The 23,678-nt window shown below is 43.1% G+C and overlaps 1 protein-coding gene across 1 annotated transcript in view; it reads left to right on the top strand.

The window, feature by feature from the left end:
• Positions 1-23,678, top strand: part of LOC121004844 (alpha-2-macroglobulin-like) — a 176,895-nt gene that overhangs the window by 71,471 nt on the left and 81,746 nt on the right. Inside the window, exons 14-16 of the mRNA XM_040437236.1 lie at positions 4,641-4,786; positions 17,043-17,192; positions 20,973-21,143. Of these exons, the coding sequence (XP_040293170.1) occupies positions 4,641-4,786; positions 17,043-17,192; positions 20,973-21,143 (467 nt within the window). The remainder of the gene's footprint in view (positions 1-4,640; positions 4,787-17,042; positions 17,193-20,972; positions 21,144-23,678) is intronic.

Here is a 23,678-nt window from a genome sequence, read left to right as displayed (position 1 = left end):
AACTGTACACATTAAACATAAATAAAAAAAAACACACACAAATACTCAAAGGTACAGGTATCTTTGAAATGTAGATTTTATTGGCTTTTTTTGGGAGAATACAAAATTATACTATTATTATACAATGCTGGTATCATATTTATTCCTACTGAGACACACAACCACTTTATCCCAATATGACATGCTGGTGCAGGTCCCTGAACGCACCCTGCATGCATTCTGGGACCCGCACGCATGACATATTGGGATATAGCGGCTGTGTGTCTCAGTAGAAATAAACGGGATGCCAGCATTGGGATGCATGCAACACTTTAAACATCCCCAAGCCAGTAAAAGACAGCTCTGCGTGCTAGACGCATGTCTGCAGCATGCACTGTGTGATAATACTTAGGTGAGTACATTAACCCCCTCCAGGCTCCATGTGCTATATTACAATTTGCATTGTAAATTATTTAACCCCCCCCCCCCTCCCCCAAAGCATTAAGCAGTCCACTTCACATATCTAAGACGGAGCAAATGAGCTACGTGATTCCTCACTTGCAGACACTGAGACAATGAGCTCTGGCTACAGGTCCTGACTCTTGCCAGCACCTTCTCTTCAATCCCGCGCTCCCAGCCTCTGAAGATTTTTTCCATAATAGTGAGGGCTGCAGGAGTATAGGTACTGTACAGACTGTACTCGAATATACAGGAGTGAACTCTATTAAGTAAAGACACACAAAAAAAAAAAAAAAGTTAAGAGGGGAATCGAACCCTAGACACTAGGTGTTACAAGGCTGACACGCTGCCGCTGGACCACCAGCAGATTTACTTAAAGAAGGGCATACAGTATATGTAAAGCAGTAAATTTGATTTTCACCAATCGATCACAGTTTAGTCCTGTAGTATTACTGCAACTGATTGGTGCCACTGTATCAGGTAAAGCGGAATTGAACAGTAGTTGTCCCTGTACTGACTGCACCCATCCCTCAGACACTGCCATCATAATGTGAGAGAAGATGTACCAAATGACTCCACCACCCCCCCCCCCCCAAAATACCAGGAAGAGTCCCTCGGCACATTTGCGCAAGCAGAGGAGATTTCCAGTGATTTTGCAAAGATTTTTTCCATAATAGTGAGTCCTGTAGTATCCCTCAGACACTGCCATCATAATGCATAATGCAATAATACATCAGTATGTATGTCCCGCTCAGGCTGATTTGGCTGGGATCGAACCGGGGTCTCAGAGGAGGACTGAACAAAAGCCGACATGCGCACAATGGTTTTTGTCCAGCGCCACCCCGTGGTTACATGTAGCAACAACAGTTTGAGAATGCATCGCAAGCCCATTGCGGATGGTCTCGGGGACAGGCAGCGCGACAAGTACAAGCTGCAGCGCCGAGCACCAGCGTGATGGGCTCGCGATAGAAATACAATATCGAAAATACCTACTGTAGTACAATATTTGACGAAAAAACAATCTCAGAATGGCCTGGATAAGTCAAAGCGTTTTAAAGTTATCACCACTTAAATTGACACTGGTCAGATTTGCAAAAAATGGCCGGGTCTTTAAGGTGAAATAGGGCCTTAATGGGTTAAAGAAGATCAGCACACTCCTCTCCTAAAATACTCTGCAATGCTGAGGAATCCTGCTCATTTAACTCTCAGTATGTGATATGCTACTCATCTTTTTTTTTATTTATTAGAAATTCAAACAATACAATTCACCAAAAACAAAACATTATTATAATCTTTTCCCCCTAATAAACCCTACCCCCCTGTTCATACCCAACCAACCCGCTGCCTTGTTATGCGTCTCCCTCCCGCCCCCACAACTTTTAAGAGAAAAAGGGAGGGATAATGAGGGAGTGTAGGCAGGAAAACCTACTTTCATTCTCCCCAAATTTTAGTCCATTTTTCCTCAGTATTTCTTAGCTTATATAGAAGGTTTTCATATCTCCTAATCTTATTAACCAGGCTAACCCATGAAGTAATACTTGGAGTATTTCGAGAAAACCAAACCCTAGCAATCAAGTCTCGCCAAAAGAATCCTTTTATATTTTGGACATTCTACCTTGGTCAGGTTATTCAGTACCATACATTCCACCGTAAACAGTATCTCAATTTCAATTCCCGGATAATACCATTTTAAATTGCCCCCCAATATTGTTTCAACTCTAAACATGACCAAAACATATGCAAGTGATCCACCCCAGATAAATCACACCGTGGACAATTAGTAATATCCGTTAAACCACATTTATTAAGTCATAAAGATGTGACATAGATTAAATTGATCCAAAACGTGATTAAAATGATAAGAAACGAAACTTAAATTTGCCGATATATTATCCCAATCTTCAAGGGAAATTCACGGACAATCAATTTGCCAAGCCTTTTGTCTAGGAGAACGTGTATTATTAAATCAACACTTTTAAGCAACACTTTATAAAGTTGAGAAATTTTAACCTTCTGTCCCATATTCCCTATAGATGAATAGACGAAGCGGGAGATCGAGAAAATGATTAAACAGGGCATGGGGGAGGAGGGGTCAAACATGGAGGCAAAGGATACTTCAAACTTCAAACCTGTAACCAGGTCCCAGCCGAGACCGAAATATCAGAAGGAGGGCGAGCCAGGCCGCAAGCATACACCGCCAGACAAGGCGGACAAATGCAGGGGATCCGCTGAGAGTCCTGTCCAGCAGAATACAAAGGGCTCAAAGGTGGGGGCGTCCCACGGTTCCGATAGAGAGGCTCGTGTTTTGCATAGTGCAGCGGGATAAAACGGTCGGAGGGAGGAGCGACGTAGCAAACCTATGTCGTCACGTTTTCACCCCCTCTGACGAAGGGGCTTCATCATCGGGAGAAGAGGGTGGCAGCTTGTCCGTCAGGCAGCAGCAGAGCCAGCAAGTCGCTAGAGTGGCCAGGAGTCAGCAGGGTGGCAGCAGTTGGAGGTCGGTAGCCAAACATCCCTGGGGTAGACCACCTGCTTCGCAGGAGCCTACCTACCCAGGAAGTAGTGGTGCACGGGTTCACGGCGGCAGAGGTGGTAGCAGTCAGTCAGTGCATAGTGCTGGGGGTAAAATCACCTATGCGGCGGTGTGGCAGTTTTTTGTTATGCCGCCGGAGGAGATGAACATGGCCATATGTAGAATCTGTGGGCAGAAGGTGAAGCGTGGCCAGGGTGCCAATTAGAGATGAGCGAATTTTTTGAAATTTCGATTCGGCTGCTTTACTGAAGTTTACAAAAAAAAAATCGCTTTGTGACGAATTACTTCATCACGAAGCACATTTTTTCGTAAGCAATGACAGGGAACTGCAATAGCACCCCCATCATTGTAATCCTCAGATATCGCGTTCATACATGATCGCGGCATCTGAGTGTAAAATTAACAATAATTCAAACTTACAAAATCAAACTTACCGCCTCCATTTGCCCGCGACGGGCCGGCCGCCTCCATCTTGTTTGAAGATCTCGGCCAAAATCCCGTGCAGCGAGAGATTACGTCATCACGCCGAGATCTTCAAGCAAGATGGAGGCTGACGGCCCGTTGCGAGCAAATGGAGGAGGTAAGTTAAAATTTTTTTGTATTTATACTATTTCAGGTTAAATCGATTCGTTGACAAGAAGCACGAGGAAATTCAGCTTCTAGGCGAATCGAATTCCGCTTTGTGGGATTCGATTTGCTTATCTCTAGTGCCAATGTTGGCACCACGGCCATGCGTCAACATATGCAGCCTCACCATACAGTGTCCTGGGAGAACCATGGCTCTGATGTGGTGGTCCAGTCTGCCGCAGCAACCTCTGCATCACCCAGTGGCACACAGTCACATTTCAGGCAGTCAAGGCTCCACCACCTCAGCCGAAGGGAGCTGTCTGTCCTTCCTATCATCTACCGGTCCTGATGCTCCTGCTCCTCGTCCTCCTACTCCTTGTCACTCATTCCATCAGCAATCGATCACTGAAGCGATTGGCAAGAGACAACAGTATGCGTGCACTCATCCAACAGCGCAGAAGCTGAACGCCTGTCATCTGCATGTCATACTGTCTTCACAGTATAATGACACTACCACAGCAGACTCCCTATGCATGTTACTGCAAGGCACAGTGTTCTACGCCATTTTAAAGGCTCTCTGCAGCCAGGAAATAGCCGTTTTTACACAAGATTTACGGTGAATAAATTCGGATCGAACCGATTTTTTTTTTTTATGTGGCGAACGGCCCAAATCGAACTTTTGAAAAATTCGCTCATCTCTATTTACAACATTGCTTTTCTGATTTTTGGAGAGAGCTTTCCCTGGCTGCAACAATCGTTTGGTTTGGCAATGTAATTGACTCCTCTGGTTTCTATTTTAAAGTTATTTGGGAATTTAGAGACAAATACAAGTTAAATGGAGATGAAATTGGAATTTTGACATGAACTTCAATGGAGGCTCAGGTTGGCATCATCATGGTTTGGAGGATGAGACCCTAATATATAAAGGTTGAGAAGCTGTGTTCAGGAATTAATTCTTCCCTGACCTACATGCTGTAGATTTTCTGTAATCTGGTTTAATTAGTGGATAGCAATGTTAAATTTGAATCCAAAAATATTAAAGATTTTTACATTGAAATGCAATCATAATGTTCTACAACCACAAATGTTTTGTGTGTCCTAGAGATACATGGAAAAGCCACTTTAAATCTCAAATTAAGCGGAGACACATCAACAACTATTCATGTCCTTGTCTACATTTTTCTACCTAATGGAGAAATATTAGCAGACACTGAAAAGTTCAACGCACAGAAATGTTTTAAAAATAAGGTAAGTGAATGGAAAAGTTAACTCAAAAAATGACAATTATATTTAAGGACCTACTTCATATAACATGTATATCTTACAGATGTAGCAGCGTTAGCACTCAAGCTCTTAACTCAAATTTCTTAACTCATCACGTTATCTTGAGACAAAAGCCATTGAAAAACAATTGAAGGTGATGGCTTAAAGCATTTAGTTTAGATAACATGTCTCATAAAGCATGAGTGTTCACTCTACTACATCCGTACTTATGGGCAGATGTTTGAAGATGTTTTGAAACCATGATAGCTCTTATACAAATATGTGAATTGCTTTATGTTCTTCAATAAAATGGGTTCTAAAAAAAAAGTAATAGACCATACCATAATTTCCCCCCTTAGTGGTTCCCTGAAAGAGATGAGGAAAAAAAATCCTCGCATGCCCCCTAAAAATCAAAGACATTTGGAGGTCCACTGTATTACGGATAAAGAGTGTTCATTACCACCTTAACTTGTTGACAACAGACATTTCCCCTTTTGTCTACAGACCTCACCTGTCCAAGATATATCATGCTCAATAGTGATCATCAGTAATCCACATAAAGTTTCAACCCCCTGGGGTGCCTAGCCGCAGAGTATCAAATTGCCATATCATTCTACCACAAACCCTTGTGGACATTAGTGATGAGCAGTGATGGTCAGTTCGCAGTGTTTACCAGCGAACACATGCGGGCTGCCATCTTGACTCACCCATCCGGCAATGCACAGGTAAGCGCTTACCTGTGCCTTTGCCGGGAGGCGGTCTGAAATCAAATGCGGTCACCGGGAGCAGGCAGTTCCGAGAACAGCCCGATGAAGGCCCCCAGCGGCTGTTCTCGGAACTGCCTGCTCCCGGTGACCGCATTTGATTTCAGACCGGCTCCCTGCACAGACACAGGTAAAAGCTTACCTGTGCATCGCCGGACGGGTGAGCCAAATGCAGCCCGCATGTGTTCGCTGGCGAACACTGCGAACTGACCATCAATGGTGATGAGCAGCAGGGGTCATATTCAAATTTGTGATATTTCGCTGATATTTTGTAGAATATTCTTCGAATATTTGTTATATTCTACATTCTTTTTTTTTACTCGAAAATCGCCTTTATTCATATGTCTAAATAAAAGAAAAATAACATAAAATACCTCAAATAGGGAAAATTATCTAACATAACACAAAACAATAAAAAATTGAGTCAATCCTCACAGTAGTGGGTGACAAAATGGCAGGGTCTCGTGTGGGAAAACGATGCTTGGGGGACTGTCCCTAAAGATATAATATTACCACTAAACAACTGTGGTATTCTTTAAGCTACCGCGTGACTCATCCCTTGTTGATGGGAGTTGATATGCACCTATCTTTTCCATTTGTGTTACTGTTTATTATTTTTGGTACGTTTATTTTTACATGGTAAAGTCTAGACGAGTCAACTATAGCTTGTTCTACACTTCTCGATCAGGGCCATCCTAGGGCGTCCAGGAGGTTCCTGACACGGGATCGCCCCTTCCGGGGCGGCCATTCCATCCTAGGCAGGGCAGAATGAAGATAGGGTCATCTTTAGGGACAGTCCCCCAAGCATCGTTTACCATACGAGACCCTGCCATTTTGTCGCCCACTACTGTGAGGATTGACTCTTTCAAAATTGGATTTTTTTTGTTTTGTGTTATGTTAGATAATTTTGCCTATTTTTTTTATTTTGACATATGAATAAAGGCTAAGTTTTAAAGGATGGTTATCTGTGACTATACTTAACTTCACTAGACCATCACGATTTATATTACCCTCTGACAGGTTATAGTCTGTACTGTGAGTTAAGTGTAGAGGAGACAAGCTCGGAAACAAATCCATAATGCTGCACAGCCAGCAATTCTGCAGATAGCCAACACTCATCCCGTCATTGTCCTGTGAGCTGAGCATAGGGAGAGACATGACAAGCGCTTATGCGCTAAGGACAGTGTTGCTGAAGACTTTTAATAGAAGAATATTGGAGAAGGGAGAGTGCAGGGAGACTGCAGGTAGAGTGCAGGGAGAATTATTCTGCGTCAGTTTTATTTATTTATTCCTGTATTTACTTATTCCTACACCAGCTGTAAACTAAGATATGTAATTTAATACCAATACCTCATCTTTTGATGGCTTTCTGTCTTCCAAATCATCCTCCAAAGTCTACATATCCCAGAAAAGTCAGCAATATGCAGAGAGAGGAGGAGCTAGATGTTCCTGATGACATATTCTCATTGATATTAGATGATGTGGGAAAGGAGGAAAAGCAGATGGAAGAAGAAGGGCTCCTATCTGTAGGGCAGGAGAGGGCTGGGTTTGGATAAGTGGGTACAGATCCTGTTTAAAGGTGCATTAAAGGTGGAGTGTGGCTATTAACAATGAAGACCGACTATACAGTGCAGTCTTTAGTATTACATAAAAGGCAGCTGCTGGTCTAATTGGCCACGCAGTTCAGCACTGCCGCTCTGTGTGGCCATACTGTAAGGCAGAGTGGCCTGGGTATACCTGATTTATAGCGATTCTTGGCGAACTTCCGCAAAGCTACCAGATAAAATTTTTCAAATCTTTACTCATCTCTAGTGGTTGTGACTTGGCTGGATGTGGCCAGCCTCACCATGGAGTCATACGCTAAGTAGATTGAGATCTGATCTAATCAACAACATTAACATTTCTGTTTTATAGTTTTGGCTGTTTATTTTCTTCCTGGAAACAAAATTAGCTGTATTTCCATACATTTTGGTGCATTTGTTTTAACTTTTATTTACTATTTTTTTAGGGCTTACTGTATCATACCCTTTCCATGTTTTTCTTGAGGTGTACTTTGTCTGTATGCAATTTTTTGCTATGATACATTACATTTGTCACCAATAGGTGCTCATGTTAATACTGAGTGATATACATTTATTTCTGAATGCCTCTGTATTGATTAGTGCAATAGTAGACTATGCCATTCAGTACAGGCTCTTTTTACGTTATACTTTACATTTACCATTTTGTGTAAAAAAATTTCCAACCTGTGTGCCAAACATAAGGCCGCCATGTAACTGTATATCATGCAGTTCCATATTATACATTTCCCATAGGCTCGCATGTTCCACAGATAAACACTGTGTAATATACATTTTAATGCAGGATGCCTCTTGATTAGAGTTGAGCGAACCCGAACTGTAAAGGGTTTGTGTTCGGTGTTCGGCAATTTTTATGGCGCTTTTTGAAAGGCTGCAAAGCAGCCAATCAACAAGCGTTTAACTGTGTACCCTTAGAAGCCATCACAGCCATGCCTACTATTGGCCAACTGCAGCATGTGACCCAGCCTCTATATAAGGCTGAGTCACGTAGCGCTGCACGTCACTCTGCTATTCTTAGTGTAGGGAGAGGATGCTGCTTCTGTCAGGGACAGATCAAGGATAAATACTAAGAAGAACTGCCTTATAACTCAGCGATCTCAATCCAATGTGTTTTGTGGGTGCAGTGCACAGTTTTTTTTAAGCCTGCCCTGAGCCAACTTCTGTTGAAAACGCATTTTGTTTTTACTTCAGTTTGTCACTATGAATACCTAATCGGCAGCCATTTTATGCAGACATGCTGGTGCAGCACTATATACCTACATGTCTGCTAGTCCAGAAATACAGCTTTTTTGCTGACTGTGCTTAAAAAAATATTTTTTTCATATACTGGTCATCTTTGATTACACGTGCATAAGTGACTGTCACATTTAGGCCACAAATACGGCCATTAGGTTACTGCGTTTAAAAAAAATCTTTTTTTCATATACTGGTCATCTTTGATTACACTTGCATAGGTGACAGTCACATTTAGGCCACAAATACGGCCATTCGTTTACTGCGGTTGAAATAAACCGTGTGTTCATTTACTGGTCATCTTTGATTACACATGCATAGGTGATAGTCACATTTAGGCCACAAATGCGGTCATTTGTTTACTGCGGTTGAAATAAACTGTGTGTTCATATACTGCTCATTTTGAATTTAACGTACATAGAATACAGTCACATTTAGGCCACAAATACGGCCATTCGTTTACTGTGGTTGAAATAAACTGTGTGTTCATATACTGGTCATCTTTGATTACACATGCATACGTGACAGTGACATTTAGGCCACAAATATGGCCATTCGTTTACTGCGGTTGAAATAAAACCGTGTGTTCATATACTGCTAATTTTGAATTTAACGTACAAAGAATACAATCACATTAAGGCCACAAATACAGCCATTCGTTTACTGCGGTTGAAATAAACCGTGTGTTCATATAATGGTCATCTTTGATTACACATGCATAGGTGACAGTCACATTTTGGCCACAAATACGGCCATTCGTTTACTGCGGTTGAAATAAACCGTGTGTTCATATACTGCTCATTTTGGATTTAAGGTACATAGAATACAGTCACATTTTGGTCGCAAATACGGCCATTTGTTTACTGCGGTTGAAATAAACCATGTGTTCATATACTGGTCATCTTTGATTACACGTGCATAGGTGACAGTCACATTTTGGCCACAAATACGGCCATTCGTTTACTGTGGTTAAAATAAACCGTGTGTTCATATACTGCTCATTTTGGATTTAACGTACATAGAATACAGTCACATTTTGGCCGCAAATACGGCCATTTGTTTACTGCAGTTGAAATAAACCGTGTGTTCATTTACTGGTCATCTTTGATTACACATGCATAGGTGACAGTCACATTTAGGCCACAAATACGGTCATTTGTTTACTGCGGTTGAAATAAACTGTGTGTTCATATACTGCTCATTTTGAATTTAACGTACATAGAATACAGTCACATTTAGGCCACAAATACGGCCATTCGTTTACTGTGGTTGAAATAAACCGTGTGTTCATATACTGGTCATCTTTGATTACACATGCATACGTGACAGTGACATTTAGGCCACAAATATGGCCATTCGTTTACTGCGGTTGAAATAAAACCGTGTGTTCATATACTGCTAATTTTGAATTTAACGTACAAAGAATACAATCACATTAAGGCCACAAATACAGCCATTCGTTTACTGCGGTTGAAATAAACTGTGTGTTCATATACTGGTCATCTTTGATTACACATGCATAGGTGACAGTCACATTTTGGCCACAAATATGGCCATTCGTTTACTGTGGTTGAAATAAACCGTGTGTTCATATACTGCTCATTTTGGATTTAACGTACATAGAATACAGTCACATTTTGGCCGCAAATACGGCCATTTGTTTACTGCGGTTGAAATAAACCGTGTGTTCATTTACTGGTCATCTTTGATTACACATGCATAGGTGACAGTCACATTTAGGCCACAAATACGGTCATTTGTTTACTGCGGTTGAAATAAACTGTGTGTTCATATACTGCTCATTTTGAATTTAACGTACATAGAATACAGTCACATTTAGGCCACAAATACAGCCATTCGTTTACTGCGGTTGAAATAAACCGTGTGTTCATATAATGGTCATCTTTGATTACACATGCATAGGTGACAGTCACATTTTGGCCACAAATACGGCCATTCGTTTACTGCGGTTGAAATAAACCGTGTGTTCATATACTGCTCATTTTGGATTTAACGTACATAGAATACAGTCACATTTTGGCCGCAAATACGGCCATTTGTTTACTGCGGTTGAAATAAACCATGTGTTCATATACTGGTCATCTTTGATTACACGTGCATAGGTGACAGTCACATTTTGGCCACAAATACGGCCATTCGTTTACTGTGGTTAAAATAAACCGTGTGTTCATATACTGCTCATTTTGGATTTAACGTACATAGAATACAGTCACATTTTGGCCACAAATACGGCCATTCGTTTACTGCGGTTGAAATAAACCGTGTGCTCATATACTGCTCATTTTAAATTTAACGTACATAGAATACAGTCACATTTAGGCCACAAATACGGCCATTCATTTACTGCGGTTGAAATAAACTGTGTGTTCATATACTGCTCATTTCAAATTTAGCGTACATAGAATACAGTCACATTTTGGCCACAAATACGGCCATTCGTTTACTGTGGTTGAAATAAACCATGTGTTCATATACTGGTCATCTTTGATTACACGTGCATAGATGACAGTCACATTTTGGCCACAAATACGGCCATTCGTTTACTGCGGTTGAAATAAACCGTGTGCTCATATACTGCTCATTTAAAATTTAGCGTACATAGAATACAGTCACATTTTGGCCACAAATACGGCCATTCGTTTACTGGGGTTGAAATAAACCGTGTGTTTATATACCGTTCATTTTTAATTTAACGTACATAGAATAGAGTCACATTTAGGCCACAAATACGGCCATTCGTTTACTGCGGTTGAAATAAACCGTGTGTTCATATACTGATCATTTTGGATTTAACGTACATCGAATACAGTCACATTTAGGCCACAAATATCGCTGGCATATAGAGTTAAAAAAAAATTCTAGTGCAATACCCTACATCAGGGTTTATATTGGCGGTTAATTATTTTTAACATACTTACCCAATTTTTACTTTGCTTTGTGAACGCTAACTATGAGGCAAACATCTAATAAGGGACACAGTCATGGTCGCGGTGGTGGTGTTGGAGCCTCTGGTGCAGGGAGAGGACGTGGCCATTCTGCCACAGCTACACGTCCTACTGAACCTACTACCTCAGGTCCCAGTAGCTGCGAGAATCTACAGCGATATTTGGTCGGGTCTAATGCCGTTCTAAGGATGGTAAGGCCTGAGCAAGTACAGGCGCTAGTGAATTGGGTGGCCGACAGTGGATCCAGCACGTTCACATTATCTCCCACCCAGTCTTCTGCAGAAAGCGCACAGGTGGCGCCTGAAACCCATGCCCATCAGTCTGTCACATCACCCCCGTGCATATCGGGGAACCTGTCTGAGCCTCAAGTCATGCAGCAGTCTCTTATGCTGTTTGAAGACTCTGCTGGCAGGGTTTCCCAAGGGCATCCACCTAGCCCTTCCCCAGTGGTGGAAGACATAGAATGCACTGACGCACAACCACTTATGTTTCCTGATGAGGACATGGGAATACCACCTCAGCACGTCTCTGATGATGACGAAACACAGGTGCCAACTGCGTCGTCTTTCTGCAGTGTGCAGACCGAAAAGGAAGTCAGGGAGGAAGACTGGGTGGAAGAGGATGCAGGGGATGATGAGGTCCTAGACCCCACATGGAATGAAAGTCGTGCCACTGGCTTTTTAGAGTTCGGAGGAAGAGGCAGTGGTGAGACTTAGCCAACAGCGTAGCAAAAGCAGAAGCAGGGTGCAAAAGCAGAGCAGCCGTCGCCGAAACAGTTCGCCCGCTACTGGCCACCGCCACCAGGGACCGAGCACACCAAAGGCAGCATCAAGGAGTTCCCTGGCATGGCACTTCTTCACACAATGTGCTGACGACAAGACCCGAGTGGTTTGCACGCTGTGCCATCAGAGCCTGAAGTGAGGCATTAACGTTCTAAACCTTAGCACAACCTGCATGACCAGGCATCTACATGTGAGACATGGGCTGCAGTGGAGTAAGCACCTTCAAAACCAAGAAAGGGCATAGGCCCCTCCTGCTCCCTCTTCTGCTGCTGCCCCGGCCTCTTCCTCCGCCTCTGGAGGAACGTTGGCACCTGCCGCCCAGCAAACAGAGGATGTGCCACCAACAACACCACCTCCGTCACCAAGTATCACAAACCTTTGAGAGAAGGCGTAAATTCCCACCTAGCCACCCTTGATCCCTGGCCCTGAATGCCAGCATTTCTAAACTACTGGCCTTTGAAATGCTGTCATTCAGGCTGGTGGAGACGGACAGCTTCAAACAGCTCATGTCGCTTGCTGTCCCACAGTATGTCGTTCCCAGCCGCCACTACTTCTCCAGGAGAGCCGTGCCCTCCCTGCACAACCAAGTATCGGATAAAATCAAGTGTGCACTGCGCAACGCCATCTGTGGCAAGGTCCACCTAACCACATATACGTGGACCAGTAAGCATGGCCAGGGACGCTATATCTCCCTAACTGCACATTGGGTAAATGTTGTGGCGGCTGGGCCCCAGGTGGAGAGCTGTTTGGCGCACGTCCTTCCGCTGCCAAGGATCGCAGGGCATCATTCTTTGCCTCCTGTTGCCTCCTCTTCCTACTCGGCTTCCTCCTCCTCTTCTACCACCTCCTCATCCGGTCAGCGACAGACCTTCACCACCAACTTCAGCACAGCCAGAGGTAAACGTCAGCAGGCCGTTCTGAAACTGATGTGTTTGGGGGACAGGCCCCACACCGCGCAGGAGTTGTGGCGGGGTATAGAACAACAGACCGACGAGTGTTTGCTGCCAGTGAGCCTCAAGCCCGGCCTGGTGGTGTGCGATAATGGGCGAAATCTCGTTGCAGCTCTGGGACTAGCCGGTTTGACGCACATCCCTTGCCTGTCGCATGTGCTGAATTTGGTGGTGCAGAAATTCATTCACAACTACCCCGACATGTCAGAGCTGCTGCGTAAAGTGCGGGCCATCTGTGCGCGCTTCCAGCGTTCTCATCCTGCCGCCGCTTGGCTGTCTGCTCTACAGCGTAACTTCGGCCTTCCTGCTCACCGCCTCATATGCGACATGCCCACCAGGTGGAACTCCACCTTGCACATGCTGGAGAGACTGTGCGAGCAGCAGCAGGCCACAGCACCACTTCACCACCAATGACTGGGCCTCCATGCGAGACCTGTGTGCCCTGTTGCGCTGTTTCGAGTACTCCACCAACATGGCCAGTGGCGATGACGCCGTTATCAGCCTTACAATACCACTTCTATGTCTCCTTGAGAAAACATTTAGGGCGATGATGGAAGAGGAGGTGGCCCAGGACGAGGAGGAGGAAGAGGGGTCATCTCTAACACTTTCAGGCCAGTCTTTTAGAAGTGGCTCAGAAAGAGGATTTTTGCAACAGCAGAGGCCAGATACAAACTTGGCCAGCCAGGGCCCACTACTGGAGGACGAGGAGGAGGATGGGGATGAAGCATGTTCACAGCGGGGTGGTATCCAACACCGCTCGGGCCCATCACTGATGCGTGGCTGGGGGTATACGGAGGACGCAGACGATACGCCTCCCACAGAGGACAGCTTGTCCTTACCTCTGGGCAGCCTGGCACACATGAGCGACTACATACTGCAGTGCCTGCGCAACGACTGCAGAGTTGCCCAAATTTTAACGTGTGCTGACTACTGGGTGGCCACCCTGCTGATTCTCGTTACAAAGACAATGTGCCGCCCTTAATTCCCTCACTGCAGCGTGATCGCAAGATGCGTGACTATAGGCGCACCCTGGTAGATGCGCTCCTGAGAGCATTCCCGACTGACGCCGGGGGACAAGTGGAAGCACAAGGCGAAGACAGGGGAGGAGGAAGAGGTCGCCAAGGCAGCTTTGTCAGCGCCAGCACCTCAGAAGGCAGGGTTAGCATGGCTGACATGTGGAAAAGCTTTGTCACCTCGCCGCAACAACCGGCCCCAACTGCTGATATGGAGCGTGTTAGCAGGATGCAGCATTTGAACAACATGGTGGAACAGTACCTGTGCACACGCCTACACGTACTGACTGATGGTTCTGCCCCATTCAACTTCTGGGTCTCCAAATTGTCCAAATGGCCAGAGCTTGCCCTGTATGCCTTGGAGGTGCTGGCCTGCCCTGCAGCCAGTGTACTCTCTGAACGTGTATTTAGCACGGCAGGAGGCGTCATTACAGACAGACGCAGCTGCCTGTCCACAGCCAACGTGGACAAGCTCACGTTCATTAAAATGAACCAGGCTTGGATCCCACAAGACTTGTCTGTACCTTGTGCAGTATAGATATTTATACCACCATCAAACATACATTCTTGTACTCAAGTCAAGTGCAATGATTCTTTGTTTTCTTTTTTTTAATTTGTCCCAATAATTTGGGGGCTACCTACCCTAATAAAAAAATTAAAAAAAAACATTGTTGGCTACCTGTTCCTCCTCCATTGCTGCCTCCACATACAACACCACAATCACAGCCAACCTCCGACTCCATATCCACCTCCTTCTCTGATTTGCAGGTTAATAATTTGGAATTTTTTGTTATTTTATTTCATTTTAAGTTATTTCCCTATCCACATTTGTTTGCAGAGCAGTTGCCATGCTCTTAAGCACATTTTACTGCCTTTTACATCCCTCTAGCCTTTTCAAGGACTATTTTAGAGCCACTTTAATTTTAAAAAAGTGCCAATTTTAGTGCCCTAAATTGAAAAAATTCTTATTTTCAATTGTCGGTTGACATTTTTCCATTTTTGGCGTATACAAACCCTTGCTGTGCCTGGGTGACAGGGGCCTAAATCTCTCAAAATCCTCTGTTGTATTGCTGGGTGACATGAACCCCCTTTTGCCGTGAATGAACCCCTGCTCTGCATTGCTGACAGGGGCCTAAATCTCTCAAAATCCTCTGTTCTATTGCTGGGTGACATGAACCCCCTTTTGCCGTAAATGAACCCCTGCTCTGCATTGCTGACAGGGAACTAAATTTAGTGAAAACATCTGTTACTGATCGGAAGATGCGAGACTACAAGCGCATGCTGATGATAGCATTCCCACCTGACAGCGGGGGCACAGTGGAAGCACAAGGCAAAGGCAGAGGAGGAGGAAGATGTCGCCAACGCAGCTGGGGCACCACCAGCACCTGAGAAGGTAGGGTTAGCATGGCCAAAATGTGGAAAAGCTTTGTCAGCCTTGGAGGTGCTGACCTGCCCTGCAGCCAGTGTATAGTGTGAACGTGTGTTTAGCACGGCAGAGAGCATTATCACAGGCTGCAGCCAATGTGGACAAGCTTACATTTATTAAAATGAAGCAGGCATGGATCCCACAGGACTTGTCCGTACCTTGTGCAGAATAGACATTTATACCAGCCTCAACCATCCATTCTTGTACTCAAGTGCACTTATTCTTAGTTTTGTTTTGTTATATGCCCCAATATTTACCACCTACACCGTCACGTCAACCTACACCGCCACATCCACCCATCCACCGCCTCCTCAACCTCCTACTCCTAGATCCAGATTGTTATTTTTAATTTTTCTGTATTTTATGTCATTTTAAGTCATTCCCCTATCCACATTTGTTTGCAGAACAGTTGCCATGCTCTTAAGCACATTTTGATGCCTTTTGCAGCCCTCTAGCCCTTTCCAGGACTATTTTAGAGCCATTTTAGTGCCCAAAAGTTCGGGTCCCCATTGACTTCAATGGCGTTCGGGTTCGGGGTCAAGTTCGGGTCAAGTTCGGGTCCCGAACCCGAACTTTTTTTTCAAGTTCGGCCAAACCTGCCGAACCCGAACAGCCAGGTGTCCGCTCAACTCTACTCTTGATTAAACAGCTTTTTAATACAGCTAAAAAAAAGGGTGACCCATACTCAACCAAATTTATGCCAAGAGGACTTTCTTTTGGCATCCAGATGTAGCAGGTCTGGTTTCCATTGTGCAGGATGGAAAAGAAAGTCCCGCTGACAGGACTTTATTTTCTGTCCTGCATAACGGAACCCAGACGGTTCTGTTATGCTTGCCCATAGACCTCTATTGTGACAGATCAAAATGGAATGCTTCTAAAGGTTTCTGTTTTGAATTCCATCTTATGAATTCCGTTATTTTCCATTCTAACCATGTTATAACAGGAAGCAATAACGGAATTCATAACACAGATGTGATCCCGTCCTAACTTGTTAACTCATTTATGTTGGTGGTTGCTAGTTCTGTATGTTGGGTTGATGTAAGCCAATGGATAAGACTAAATAATTGCAGATTCAGTAGGTCATCCCAACTTTAGCAAAACACTTTCCCAGTGGTGATTTAGTTTGGAGTGAATAATTGTAAACTTCAGGTACCAAAAACCAAGCCAGTCAGAACTAAAAATGGCAAACATTAGATCTTCTGTTAATTCATTTAGCTCACTGATGTTGGTGCTTGCTAGATCGGTTTGTCAGGTTGATGCACGACAATGGATAAGTCTAAATTAGTGAGGATTGAGTATGTAGGTCATCTCAACTTGAGCAAAATGCTGTTCCAGTGATGATTTAGTTTGGAGTAAAAAGCTATACGCTCAAGGTACCAAAAACCAAATCTAAAACTAAGCTACTGTATAATAGTAATTACAAAAGCCAACTAGAACTAAAAATGGGATATATTCCATTTTCTCTGCCCTTATTTTATTATGGTCTAAGGCTGTGAAAAAAAATAATTATAATCAAACTTTTTCCAGGTATCAAGTGGGTTTACTGCTGATGAACTTCTTCCAGGATCAGATGTGTCTCTCCAGGTTGAGGCTGCTCCTGGATCTCTCTGTGGTCTGCGGGTGGTAGATCAGAGCGTGGTACTGATGAAACCAGAGAAGGAGCTGACTGCTGACAAAGTGAGTAGTAATAGTGATTTAATAGTTCATGAGAAAACCTGTGCATTAGTTTTCCCAACTAATGTCTCTCAGTGTTTTAATTCCATAGTAAGGCCTCATGCACACGACCGTATGTATTTTGCGGTCTGCAAAAAACTGATCCCCCAAAACTACGGATGACTTCAGTGTGCATTCCATATTTTGTGGAACAGAACAGCTGGCTCCTAATAGAACAGTCCTATCCTTGTCCATAATGTGGACAATAATAGGACATGTTCTATTTTTTTGTCGAACAGAAATACGGACATACGGAAACTGAATGCACACGTAGTAACCAGGTTTTTTTGCGGACACATTGAAATGAATGGTTCCGTATACGGTCCGCAAAAAAAAAATGGACATGGAAAGAAAATACTTTCATGTGCATGAGGCCTAAGGCTACATGCACATGAACGTTGTTTGTTTCCGTGTCCGTTAAATTTTTTTTGCGGATAGGATGTGGACCTATTCATTTCAATGGGTCTGCAAAAAATGCGGACAGCACACCATGTGCTGTCCGCATCAGTATGTCTATTCCGTAGCCCCGCAAAAAAAATAGAACATGTCCTTTTCGTGTCCGTTTTAGGCATTGTTACAATGGATCCGCAAAGAAAAAAAAAAGTATGGCATACGGATGTCACCAGTTTTTTTTGCGGATCCGCAATTTGCGGACCGCAAAACACATACGGTCATGTGCATGTAGCCTTAAAGCTGAGTTTGCAGGAAGCTTTTTATTTTATTGAATCAGTAGGTTTTTGTCAAAATATTTCAAAAATAATTTTCTTTTGCAAAATTTTTGTTTTGGCAAAAATCTAAAGAAAAAGAAAAAAAATACGTTAAATAGGTCTAGCGGTTATAATCAAACCTGCGAAAATCTAGGAACTCTTAGGCCCCTTTCACACAGGCGAGTATTCCGCGCGGATGCGATGCGTGGTTGAAAGTTGTACCCGCACTGAATACCGACCCATTCATTTCTATGGGGCTGTTCACATGAGCGGTGATTTTCACGCATCACTTGTGCGTTGCGTGAAAATCGCAGCATGCTCCTCTTTGTGCGTTTTTCACGTAACGCAGGCCCCATAGAAATGAATGGGGTTGCATGAAAATCGCAAGCATCCGCAAGCAAGTGCGGATGAGGTGAGATTTTCACGCACGGTTGCTAGGAGACGATTGGGATGGAGACCCGAGCATTATTATTTTCCCTTATAACATGGTTATAAGGGAAAATAATAGCATTCTGAATACAGAATGCATAGTAAAACAGCGCTGGAGGGGTTAAAAAAATAAATAAATAATTTAACTCACCTTAGTCCACTTGATCGCATAGCCGGCATCTCCTTCTGTCTTCATTTGAGCTCTGTGGAGCAACAGGACCTGTGGTGACGTCACTCCGGTCATCACATGATCCATCACATGATCTTTTACCATGGTAATGGATCATGTGATGACCGGAGTGACGTCACCACAGGTCCTGTTGCTCCACAGAGCTAAGATGAAGACAGAAGGAGATGCCGGCTACGCGATCAAGTGGACTAAGGTGAGTTAATTTTTTATTTTTTATTTTTTTAACCCCTCCAGCGCTGTTTTACTAAGCATTCTGTATTCAGAATGCTATTATTTTTCCTTATAACCATGTTATAAGGGAAAATAATACAATCTACAGAACACCGATCCGAAGCCTGAACTTCTGTGAAGAAGTTCGGCTTTGGGTACCAAACATGCGCGATTTTTCTCTCGCGAGTGCAAAACGCATTACAATGTTTTGCACTCGCGTGGAAAAATCTTGGGTGTACCCGCAACGCAACCGTACCTTTTCCCGCAACGCCCATGTGAAAGAGGCCTTAGCATTTCGTTGATCTACTACGGACAGATTTTCACATGGCTGAGGGTGCTGAATAACTATGCTTCTTAAAAATTAAAAGTGAAAACAGATTAGATCATTTTGATTTCTTTTTCAGTCTGGAACCAAACATGCATTTTTATACATATGAAGCAAAACATTATACAGATGCAGACAAACTAAACTTGATGCGTTAAGTAAAAAAAGGCCAGAGAAAGATAACTAAGATTATAATGGCTTTTGTCACGAGATAACCAAGATAACACACACTGTGTCATGTGTTATCAGAGTCAATTTTAGCTCAGCTACATATGTACTTTTCTATATATTTTTCTTTATTTTTTTATGTATTCCTGTCCTTGGCTCGAAAACTTGCATTGAAAACTATCACAAACACTAGATGTATGATTCCACCCTGAAAGTGAAGCTTTGGGTAGAATACAACTTTTTATAAATTTAACCAACTTTGGGTCAATAAGCACACAGGTTGGTCCTTTCCTCACTATTGGTTCTCGAGATGAGTGGTGTGAGATGATGACCAACGTTAATAAAAATGTATGATTTTTGCAGTATTCATCATGGGAAGTCTATCCTATAGCTGTGGCCATCCAGTGCTGGTGTTATGTATTTAAGCCAATGGATTTGCTTGAATGTCATTATATTTTATTAAATTTGTTTCATAAGAAATTACAGTCCTTAAAAGGATTTCCCAGTTTGCATAACATCCAACATAAATAATCATTTATGAGGGTAGTTGCAATTTTGTATTGTATTTCTTTTACCTTTTATTGCTCCTACCTTCCATTCTGGGCTGTGGTCACATGACCATGTCCATTAAGCTCTTTCTTATTTCCTGTGATGTTATGTCCATGGGCGGGGCAGTGATAGGGGAGTGTCTATGTGACCAGCTGGTTGGGAGGAGCTATAAACTACCTGGGCGTTGTTAGAGGAAGTGCTGGAGCTGTGGCAGAGAAAGGAGAAGTGCATCATGGGTTTGGTTACACAATTCCTCATTCCTCAAGCAGTACCCTCCAGCTATTAGCTGTACACCACAAATGTCATCATTTCCCATTACCCACAACTGCCTATTAAGTATGTCCATAGAGAGCTTAAAGGGATTGTCTCACTTCACTGTCCATATTGCCTCCTTTGCTGGATTGATTCATTTTTCAATCACATTATACACTGCTCATTTCCATGGCTACAACCAACCTACAATCCGGCAGCAGCACTTGAACACTATAGGAAAAAGCACCAGCCTATGTCTACTACCCAAGTCCCGGCCACCGGAGAAGCCAGCCCCTTTTCCTTTAGTGTGCAAGCACGACCACTGGTGCTGGATTGCAGGGGGGTCATAACTGCTACAAACAAGCAGTGTATAATGTGATGGAAAATGAATCCAGACAGCAAAGAAAGCTATATGGACAATCGCATTACATTAGTATGTGCCTTGCATTAACTTTATCTACATGATAACTGCCTTTTTCTGAAGGAAGAAAACCCCTTTAATACTCTCTTATAACTTATTCCTACTGCACTTGGTGATGACTGAACATGGGAGAAATGAGTATTAAGCTCTCTAATGCTAGACAATGTCAGAACATGGCAGCTGTGAGAGAAGGAAAGTGGTGATAAAGTCAATGCCTGCAGCTACAGCCATGACAAGGACTGAGGAGGGCGGGTTCATATTTTTATACTCTCCTTATATCACATGCCAATAGTTTCTAGAAGGACCAAACCAGGGAAATATTGAACTGCCACCCATAGAAAATAATCATGTAGGCAATAAGTAAAATAAAGTTCTGCATTGTCTTATCAATAAGTGAAAATATGCTCTACACAGTCAATATAATAATTAGGGCTCCACACCATTGTACACATGCATAGCATTTTGCTTTAACGCATAGCAATTTTTTAAATAGGTTTTTGACTTATTTTCCTACTTGGAAGTTTGGTTGTCTGACTATGGAATCTGGGAAACTGAAGATGCATGTAGATTTCCCAGCTTTATCCCTGATCACCCCTTTCTACGGCAAGGAAGAATACTACGGCCCTCTGGCGCCAGCATCGTGGATGTGTACAGCTTGCTAAAGGTTCGTCTTATATGTCAGTTATATGTCAGTTACATGTCAGTTATATTCTCTACAACAGAATTTGAAGGAATAAGTAGAACTTTGATCAAATATATTTAGAGAACCTGTCCCAGAGAAAATGCAATGCTGTCTGCAGACTGTATGTTATAGAGCAGGAGGAGCTGAGCAGATTGATATATCGTTTTGTGAAAAACGACTCAGTAAAACTTGCAATTTATTCATTTAAAGATATTGTACAGCAAAAAATATTCAGCAGTTTTACAACCAGCCCCTGGATCTGAAAATTTTTGTAATAACATGTAATTAGAAATTTAACATTGCCACTAAGTTATTCAATAAAATGTATCCGTATAGCTCCACCTGGCTGAGAAGGCCACACATGCTCAGTTTCATCCTTCAACTGACTTCTGAGATGTGATAGGGAGAGAGCTTCAGCAGAATGGACACACCCTTTGAGCTTCCAGCTTGATGTAAATCTAGCAGAGCAATGCATGGGGTGTTCTCTAGATCCATTTGAGGTGCAGGGCTCTAGAAAGAGGTTCTAATGTACCATATATCCGATTTCAATTTTTTACATGAATTATGGGATAACCCCTTTAAACCTCTGCTCTTTTTATGCCTTGGAGTCATGTGGGTGGTGCCAATCAGTGTCAATCACTGAGTAGGACCGCCAACATTATTTCAAGTCATAAAAAGAACAGATGTTTAAATTGGTGCCGAGCACCAAAAGAGAGCAGAGGGGGTTCTTTTCCCACAAAACTATCCTTCTATCTATCTATCTATCTATCTATCTATCTATCTATCTATCTATCTATCTATCTATCTATCTATCTATCTCTCATCTATGTACATTTGAAACCAGAAGTTGACATACACTATATAAAAAGACACATACAGTATGCATGTTTTTATCAATATCTGACATGAAATCAGAATAAACCTTTCCTGTTTTTGGTCAATTAGGATTACCATAATTATCATTATTTGCCAAATGCCAGAATAATGAGAGAGAAAATGTTTTAAGGCATTTTAATTACTTTCTGCAATGTCAAAACTTTACATACACTATGATTACTATTCTTTTAAACAATTCTGGACTGCCCATATGATGATGTCATGTGTTTGGAAGCTTCTGTTAGGTTTGTTGGCAACATATGAGTTAATTAGAGACACACCTGTGGATGTATTTAAATGCACACCTGAAACACACTGTTTCTTTGTGTAGCATCATGGGAAAGTCTAAAGAAATCATCCAAGATATCAGGAAGAGAATTGTGGACTTGCACAAGTCTGGCTCAACCTTAGGTGCAATTTCAAGATACCTGAAGGTGCCTCGATCATCTGTACAAACAATTATTCGCAAGTAGAAACCAAGATGGGAATGTCCAGCCATCATACCGCTCAAGAAGTAGACGGGTTCTGTGTCCCAGAGATGAACGTGCTTTGGTCCGACAAGAACAAAAGCAAAATGCCTTGTGAAGATGACGGTGGAAGCTGGTAAGATTGTGTCCATATCCACAGTGAAACGAGTATTGTATCAACATGGGCTGAAAGGCCACTCTGCCAGGAAGAAGCTATTACTCCAAAAGAAACATAAAAAAGCCAGATTAATGTTTGCAAATGCACACAGAAACAAAAACCTACATTTTTGGAGACATGTCCTGTGGTCTGACGAAACTAAAATTGAACTTTTTGGCCATAATGACCATTGTTACGTTTGGAGGAAAAAGGGAGAAGCTTGGAAGCCTAAGAACCATCCCAACTGTGAAACACGGGGATGGCAGCATCAAGTTGTGGGGTTGTTTTGCTGCAGGAGGGACTGGTGCACTTCACAAAATAGATGGCATCATGAGGAAAGTAGATTATGTGGAAATACTGAAGCAACATCTCCAGACATCAGCCAGGAAGTTAAAGCTTGGACGGAAATGGGTCTTTCAAATGGACAGTGACCTGAAGCATACTTCCAAACTGGTTACAAAGTGGCTTAACCCGTAGGATACCAGCGCCGTAACTGGTGCTAGGAACCGGGTTCAAAATACCAGCGCCATAGAACTACGGCACTGTGTTCACCCGGTTCCTGAGCTAAATCGCTCGGTGACCGGGTGATGATGAATGCTCAGGATGGCAGGCAGCCATCTTCCCAAGGGGCAGAGAGAGGTTTTTTCGCCCCCCTGCAGCATCGATCGCTGCGATTGGCCGATTTCTGCAGACCGGCCACTCGCAGCTCTGGATGATTTTTTTATTCATCTAGGAAGCTGCAGGGGGGTGGAACAGGGTTTGTACAGGGGTGACCGGTGCTGAACTTGTCAGCAACTGTCCCCCCTAGGTCAGGCTGGGGACACCAGTGTTTGGCGTCCCCTGCCAGCGCTGCCATTTGGTCCGTGCACTTTTTTTGTTTTTTTATTCTTTTTTCCAGCTCTGCACAACTTTTTCTGCATGCGAGCTGTGACCGCCAAGTGTAGTTCAGTACATACCTGCCTGATCAGCATCAGGGGATTATTTTCAGCGCTTTTTTTTTCCACATCTGTGTTTTTT

The sequence above is a fragment of the Bufo bufo genome, chromosome 6 (assembly GCF_905171765.1).
Source record: "Bufo bufo chromosome 6, aBufBuf1.1, whole genome shotgun sequence".
Classification (NCBI taxonomy): Eukaryota; Metazoa; Chordata; class Amphibia; order Anura; family Bufonidae; genus Bufo; species Bufo bufo.
The sequence above is the reverse complement of the archived record's forward strand: the minus strand, read 5'-3'. Positions and strand labels throughout refer to the sequence as shown.